The sequence below is a fragment of the Strix uralensis genome, chromosome 6, assembly GCF_047716275.1.
Source record: "Strix uralensis isolate ZFMK-TIS-50842 chromosome 6, bStrUra1, whole genome shotgun sequence".
Classification (NCBI taxonomy): Eukaryota; Metazoa; Chordata; class Aves; order Strigiformes; family Strigidae; genus Strix; species Strix uralensis.
Genome location: NC_133977.1, coordinates 39,116,610 through 39,125,272, shown reverse-complemented (window position 1 = coordinate 39,125,272; position 8,663 = coordinate 39,116,610). Strand labels below are relative to the sequence as shown.

The 8,663-nt window shown below is 36.7% G+C and overlaps 1 protein-coding gene across 4 annotated transcripts in view; it reads right to left on the bottom strand.

The window, feature by feature from the left end:
* Positions 1-1,939: 1,939 nt before the first annotated feature.
* The window catches only part of SPOPL (speckle type BTB/POZ protein like), a 39,610-nt gene continuing 32,886 nt past the window's right edge, over positions 1,940-8,663 (bottom strand). Inside the window, exons 9-11 of one of the 4 annotated variants that reach the window (XM_074873775.1) lie at positions 8,431-8,573; positions 8,293-8,346; positions 1,940-6,177 (exon numbers count right to left, since the gene is read on the bottom strand). In XM_074873775.1, coding sequence (XP_074729876.1) covers positions 6,033-6,177; positions 8,293-8,346; positions 8,431-8,573 — 342 coding nt within the window. In that variant the 3' untranslated portion in view covers positions 1,940-6,032. Of the gene's footprint in view, positions 6,178-6,197; positions 8,360-8,430; positions 8,574-8,663 lie in introns of those variants that run through there. The other 3 variants (XR_012629529.1, XR_012629530.1, XM_074873776.1) reach the window with 3 other exon arrangements.

Here is an 8,663-nt window from a genome sequence, read left to right as displayed (position 1 = left end):
CAAAGTGCAGTTATTTGTGTATAATGGAAGTAGTTTGATCATTAATATAATTTACTTAATAAACATGGCACGTAAAATTTGTAGTGGAATGGGTAATACTCTAACTTAAATAGTAACAGAAGTAATCTAAAACATAGAAAAACGTTTATATTAAAAGGTTATATTCCTCCATATAGAACACAGCTAAAGTTACTGAATTCTTCATTAAAAAAAACTAAGTTAGGTAAGATCCTAGCATAAACCAGAATTTCTCATGGTAAAGTCAAGATGCAAGTTGTCATGATTAGTCAACAACAACTATGCTGTTTGGAGAAGTGGCACAGACACACTTTAATCAGTATTTCTCACCTATGACTGCTCAGGCTGCACTTTGAAATACTTTTCTTCTAGTGGCAGTAACAGGGACTGCTTAAGCTGGCACTAGGACATCAAAACATGCCTTCAGTTTATGGCAGGGCTGTACAGCGAGAGATGCTTTTTACTCTAATAGCATATCTTATAGCAATCGAGATTCATTATTCAAGCTTTCTCCTTTTAAAGAAAAGGACATACATTGGACTTCAAATGAGAATTCTCAGAAAGCTGTTAAAGTTACTAGTAATATTTTAGTTAAACCAAGATTCAGATAGATTGACACTGTAAAATACTTTTTTTTTTTAACAGAAGCATTCAACTAAAAGGAGGAAAAGCTTTATTTATGTGCCCAGTTTCCATAAAAAAGACTATTAGAATTCATTTTAGAAGGAAAACAGGTGCTTTTTTAAAATCCATGCTAATTGTTATTCAGCAAAATGGATTCAAAGAAAACTTTTGTGTGATGACAAGATAAACATCTCAGAAGAAAAATTACTTCAGAAAGACTAAGGATAAAAATATAGCCTTCTAAAAAAAGAAATAATGAAGTTTAATATTCCTTACCTAAAAGTTGAGGCTCAGTTCAAAAATCTGGACTTGCACAAATAATTTTGATTACCATTCACAGTGGTAACCAGGCACATTTACCTTGGAGGTTACTGAAAATGCTTGTGAAGGTGTAAGTTACATCATTGATATAAGCCCCACGAGGAACTTTTAAGCTGAATAACTGTGGAGTAACTTAGGGGAGGTATGTTTTAAGCAAACATGGAGAATTCTGCATGTACCTACATACAAAACAGCAATGTGTTACGCTGAGATACTCGTGACAGCCCTGTGATGACAGCTCTGCGTCCCTATTGGTCATTTTAGGATGAACTGCAATGGTCGGTTGTGGCACATTCTCGCCTAGATAAGACAAGGCAGGGAACTGTGTGTGTTCACATGGCCTGTGTCACTTTTTATAAAGTAACTTACCTTGATACCACCATTTCCTGGAGTTCAGTGCGTCCAAAGTCAAATACATAGAGTAGCATATCAACAGTCCTACGTATCTTTGCAAAATAAACATATCAAACCCCATGAACTACCCACATAGATTATTCTTACATTCCACTGCTCCCACAAGAAATGCAAACAACATTCCTGTTGTACGTGGTCATTATAAGCATATACTCAACAGGAAAAAAAAAAAAACACAACAGTTTTCAATGGCAGAAAAAGAAACCAAATCTCTTAGAAATCACGCAGCCCATCTTCATTACCACAGGATCAACTCTTCTTCCCACTGAGTATCGGTTCTGACAGAGTGTTTGCACAGGCAGTCATTTCTCAGGTAGGCAAGTTATAAGCTGTTCAGAGACCTAAAGTTATTTGAAAGTGTCAAAATGGAACAATAACTAAGTTAGTGGAGATCAGAGCAAGACTGCAATACGATCATCCCAAAAACAGGTTTCCAAAAGGACAGCAGTATATTTTACAACAGACTGACTGGTAAAATACCCTTCTCAAAGGTGAGAAGTGAGAGGTAGCCATTGTGAACATATACAGGGAAAAAAAGACAAATACAAGCCACACAGACACATTCTCTATAAGTAACAACTTTATTGTAACTTGATGTGCTGAAACGCAAAAATATTTTCAGCAACAAGGTACAAAAAGTATTTCACCATTAACATCAGCTGATAAAAAAAGGCTGGATGGTTTGATACAACTGTTTACATATCTGAATTCTCTTAATCATTTCCACCCCAAAACAGGTCTAAGTCATTTCACTGGTTTAATTTCTAAAATAGGACTCATTGATCTTAAACCTTCAAAAACCAGGTTACAAATACGGTGAAGTTCCTTGCAAAACACTTGAAATAGTGAATTCCCTTTACAAACGTAGTCCATTTACTGTAAGCAGAAGCCAAGTTATGAGACTAAGTCAGTGTCTTGCTAGCTAAGGAGCTAAGCTCTGCACTAAATATGCCATCAACACCAGACAAAAGAGGACAGTTAACATTCCATTTGTCAATTACCAAAAAAATAAATCAATTAAGCTTAGTAACTTTAACCAACCGTGAAATCCAACAATATTTCAGGTAGCAATACCTCACATTTGCAACTCAGTCTTTTATGAAACACAGTTTCAAGTACTGCACATCATTTTATTCTCCCAAGGGAGAAACCTTGCCATGAGGATTTAAAAGGAACATAATCTCCATGTAGATCTTCTGCTGACCTTCTGTGCAAAGGTGAATTTTATGCTAAATACTTAACGTTTAGAAAAACATCAGAAATAGAGTAACTTGTAAAACTAACTTTGAATCCACGATTACCACACTTTGGCATACACTTATCCTGTAACAGCAGATATTTTCACAAAAATATACCATTACTCAACTTGTATCTGTAATACTTACTCCACCTTTTTTGTGTGGTTTCTACCTCAGTGAAAATGAATTTAGGAAGCAAGAATCAACATGCAACAGAACTCAAATGGCTAATTTGTAACTTTTCTGTCTCAATTGTGTATCAAATAGCATTCTCCTTTACCTTTAAAATACCTTTTAAAAAGATCTTGTATCCTGTTAAATCTTCCCTTCATTGCAACAGTTTCCTAAAAAAGGCACAATGTGTTCATACTTCTGCATGCAGTAAATGGACTAAGAAATAAGGATTATTTATTGAAGCATCTTCCACCCAAAGCATCTCCTTAGGAGAGGTTCAAATGGAAAAAAAAATACACAATAGCATTTTAACAGCAAATTGAGTCCTTATTTTTAGAAAGTCATTCTTGACAAAAAACACCGCACAGTCATACACACACGCGCACGCACACACAGGACACATGCAGGGTTCTCCCCAGAAAAGTATGGAGGCGGTGGTTCACATATATCTGAGGGAGTACTGTTGGCAAGCCAAAACATGGCACCTTCATACGTTATATTCCTAATCTGTATATAAAACTAAGAAAAAACCCCTAAGGTTTCAGCCTGAAAAAACTGTCCATTGTATTAGATAGTTTTATACCTGCTGCACTTCGAACTGACAACTGAGGTTTTGAAGGGCAAGCTCTTGAGACGTGGGGAATAAAAACGAGCTACTGAGTCTGAAGGAGAAGGTTGTAATTACCAGCTATCCCATTCCAGTGAGAACACTGCATGTAGTTAATTAAAGAACAGAAGAGGTGAATAATTAGTGCACTCACTTAAGAATACAGCAACTGTTTTACCTTTTTCTTAAGAGCTGACAAAACTTGAAAACATACATAATAAATAAAGTCAAATCTAAACAGATCAATTATCATCTTGTTTTTTTTTTTTTTTCTGTTAGTGTAATATATGGTATACACTGCCTGACTTGAAAAATGGACACTCTACGATGTAGATAATATTACGGCACAGTGTCTGACATTTTTTGGTACAAAGTGTGCTATTAAGCTTCTAAAAAAAGTTTTCATAAAAGTCCTTAAGCTTCCCATTTGATTACTGTATGTTGTTACTTTAGAACAAGCTGAACTGGACAATCATTACAGCATTAAATATTCAAGTCACTTTGTATATTAGAGCTGCAAGTTTTACCAGTGATGAGCATGACGATATATAGTCCTAACGCATTACACAGTGCAGCAAAATCATCATTATTTTGGAGGGAACAATTACCTTTACATCTTATTGTGAAGAATGCTTATGAGACCTTATTTTAGATAAATATTTAAAAAATGATAAAAGGATAAATCTCTGTAAATATATAATTTGATGCCTTACGTAATACTAAAGTTTCTGATTTTACACTTTATCCATCATAAAGATTTAGTTAGAAGGTAAGAAAATGCATGTTTAGAGGTTATTTTATTCTTCAGAATTGGACTGGGCATTTTTTCCAATTTACCTTCGCTAATGGTTTACTAGATGCCAAAAGTATAAAACTATATACTCTTTCCTCTCAAAATTTCCTTCAGAGCAATTCAGATGAATCTTAATGAAATGAGGATGGAGATAGATTTTAACAATCTGAAATTCTTCCTCTCTCCTCCCTGCATAACTTTTTTTTAACAGTCAAACTAAAACCCTTATGCAAATGTTTATAAATTAGGTGAGATCTCCTCCCGTTCCCCACTGCTAAACCCAAGTCTTGCTAAAAAAGAAATATAGCATATTATCACTATTACAGTAAACTCAATGCAATAACTCAGGAAACATTTAGAGTGTGCACTACTGCAGACTTTTCCTCCCAATTGTAAACAAAGCTATCAAACACTGAGGATGTTGATATTAAAGCTAAGGTTCATATAATAAAGAACTGGCCCATGACAAGCAGTTTACAAATGTTTCATCCTTTTCACATTATGCAGAATTTCAATACCATCCACAATGCTAGTACAATAACTGAAATGCAAGACTGAGCAAGTCTCTTCTTGCAAATACCATCTGACATTTCAGGGAAATATTCCTCCTGATGCGTACATAACCTCCAGAGGTGTTAATGGAAGCTGTGCACATACGTCAAGATAGGAAAAAATCCCTTCAAAATTTTACCATTCACATGCCTTTTTCAAATAAGCGAAAATATTCTGTTACTTAAATATGAAAGCTCGCAATAGCCACCTTCAATTGAGTCTTAAAAAGACATGCCTTTCTTTTCTAACAAAACTAAATCCCATGTGGCTGTGGGCATCTTAAAATGTATCTAAAAAGTTAAGCCACAATTACCTGTACCTCATTAATTCATCAAAAGCAAAATATATATGTACCACACAACATACAAAAGTTACACATTAAAAGTGCATATTCAGAATCCATTTGGCCCATTTCTTCAATTTACATTTGGTCATTCTATGCATCCTTTACTTTGCTATGTAACCATACATGTGGGATATATTTTTTCCATATACAATACTATTCTGTTTTCACATTGAACTCTTTACCTCTCGTTCAGTTCTGCATTAAATGTAAACTAATGATGGACCGTAAAGAAACACAAGCAAGAGGTTTATTCTGTGTTTCTTTTTACCGTTTGGACAGCTTTGACACACACACAATAAGCATTACAAACTGTAATGAAAATACATTTTTGGGCCAAACCATTGCATATTTGCCCCCACAATGAAAAATAAATTATGTTCAAAGCAGTATATTGCCATAAATAGCCTGTAAGCATCCGCTGAAGGTAAACAGGCTCTCCCTATGTTTAGCACTTGTCTAGGGTACATTATGTGCCTCTGGTTCAAGCGCTTTTAATGAGAGGCTAGTTAAAACCTTCCAGTTAGCACAGGACCAAACTATAATCTTTTTTTTCTTTTTCTTCTGAAAATAATGGAAGATCCCTTTCAAAAATTAATCTTCAGTTATCAACTTTACTGCATTATGGAGCTAGTGCAATCCTGCAGAGCCTAGTCAAAAAGACAAGGCACATTAAAAAATAATAATAAAAAAATCAAGATACATTAGACTATATGGACTAGAGAGTCATTGAAGATAATTTAAGGCCTTTCAGTGAATTAGAGTAATCAGTCTAATTTAAAGCTGAGGATTAAACCATAAATTATCCATCTGAAAAGCAAACAATAGGCTTTTTCAGCTTCTGTTCTGTGGACAAGGATAACAAAAACTCTTGTTATGGTTTGTGAAAACACCTCTGGACATGGAGGAGTAGAGTCAATTCGATTTCTCTAAAGTTCATGGAAGATTTCATGACTGTTTTAGCCGTTTGCGTGGAATGCCAAACTGTGGACACTGTGCAGATGCTAGTGCGCGAAAGGCCTCTGCTACTAAGTGAGGGTGGGAGTGGATCATGGACTTCCAGCCTGCTGTTTCCATTATGTCTGTTGCTTGGCTGAAAACAGAAGTATTAAGAATAGTCACACAATTTTACAAACCAAATACACAAATGCACAGTGGAGAAGAGCAGGCAAGGCAGAACTACTACAGAAGAGCAGTTGAGCATTATGACACAACAGACTTTATGAATGCCAGTAAGGATGCCACTGGGAAGTAGCAGCAAATTGCTATTTGGGTATATTAATATCATCACATATAGGGCAAAGGGTACCTGTTCTGCTCTACTCAGTACCAGTGAGACCTCAGCTAAAGAACTGTGTCCAACGCTGGGCACCATGTTAGGATAACCACCTTGCCATTGCTCAGGCAAAACAGTAAAAATAAGAGGAAAACTAGAAGAAAATGAGGTCTAGTGCAGAGAGGAAAAGCAAGGGAAGACATGATAATCTCATTACACAGAAGAGCATGCTCAGTTTGAGGAGAAGGATGACAAGAAGAATCAGCTGAAACGGCATAAAAAATGATGTAGTTCATATACTAGAAAAAGCCATGAAGACAGATTAGCTGGCTGACTACAGAACCCTTCACTGGGAGCTTGCAGTTTCAGTACCAGTGGAGCATACTTGAGAATATTCTCTTTCTTCAGTACAAGATCATGGGCTACATTCAGAATGACTTTCAGTGGCCACTGCTGATTTCTAACTAACACAGAAGCAACAACACATTTCAGCAAGTATCACACTGACATCCAGGAGATTAAAAACTATATATTTACTCAACATATATTTTTACTTTTTTGTGAAATAATGTAAAACAAAAGCATAAAATTCACTCTGCACATGAAGAATATTACACCGGTTGGGATGCATGCCACATTGACACAGGATAAATTTGTAATTTGGAACCAATAGTTTATGCATCAATCCCAAGTTTCCACTGCCCTGCATTTTCAAAAACCTTTCATGAGCACTCTCATACCGTTTCAGGAGCGCTGTCAAGCACAAAGTTAGCAGCTGAGCTCTACACTACATGATTTCTAATTGCAGATTTCTAATGCAAACCTTTACTCTTCTGCTGCAAGTCAGTAAAGCTAAGTGCCTTAAGAAACAATACCAAACTTCAGACTCCCTGGTGACCAGCCAGTAAACTAAGCCAGGCCCTCTCATGTTATTTCCCTGATTTATTGTAGATGCTTTAGCTGAAGCAAAAATGACCAGTATCTTCACTAGCAATTAACCAAGACAGAAGTCAGCTCAGTAAATTCCAAATCACTTGAGAAGGAACACATTAACTTGTTTGTTACATATTCTGACTTATGTTCATTATTTTTTCTACTGGTATTCTACTATTTATCTTCTATCCCACTCCTCCTTTCCCACATCATGTTTAATCATTAGGCCTGTGAAGACTTTTTTTTTTTTAGAGGAGAAACACTAAAATTTTAAAGTAACTGGTACACACAGCTTTCTCATGGTCAGAATATCCAGAGAAGTTAAGTGCTCTGCTGTCCTTCTACTGTTTCAGCCTACCACTGGCTGTTCTGAAGCTGGCTGTCTTCTATTCCATGATTCACCTGAGCTGTTCTAAATAGATGCTGCAATCAGCCCTACAGTCCGAGCCACATATTCTCCACCTATTTCCAGCATAGACACAAGCCCTTACAGAGTCAGCCAGATCAGAGGGACCTGACTAACTAGTTGTGTGGCCTCAAGAATACTATGCTGGCATGTGGGAAGGTGCACAAACATGTCACCGAAGGCAAAAAGAGCACCTGCCCTCCTTTCTTTGGAAATACTGCAGGCTCAGATTGACCTAAGCATGTCTTGAAACCACACTGGGGTTGCCGCTCCTCCAGGCACAAACCTGGTTAGTCAAGAGAATGGTTTCTTTTATAAGGGTTGCGGCCACCATCTCACAGCACTGATATGTCGCTAGGAGAAGAGGAATGAAACCCAGCTATTGTCACGCTGATCTCACACTGGAGGGCAGATAATTCTCCCTATCAGTTAGAGGGAAAGTCACAATCATAACTTGGGTAGCATCTGCTGAATCCTGCTTTACTTACAGTCAGTGACTGGCCTCAGTAGTGTGGAAATGAAGCAACAGTTCTTAGGATCTGCAGTCTATTTAGCAGTGTTTGTACAGAACATCGTGAGGCAGGGAAACTTACTTGCTATTCCAGTTTTTCCCATCTTTACACCCGAGTTGTCTAAGAACACTGCACCTGTAAGAGAGAACTGCGCTAATATTGAAAAGGTACACCCAGCATAAATACAAATACATTTAGAGTCTCATAAATATTACTTGCCTGTTAATAAAGTCTATTGCTTGTGCTTTTAACTGTTCAGCGCTGTGCAAATCTGCGAGGATAAGAATGTCAGCAACATTTTCTACCGAGAGGTTACTACAGAGTGCTTCCTCACACATGACCTTCAGCCGTTCCAGTGCATACTGATAAAAGAAAAAACTACACTAATCATTCTTCAAACTCATTCTTTCTACCGTTATCGCTACAGTTTTTAAGACCATTTCAGTCACAAA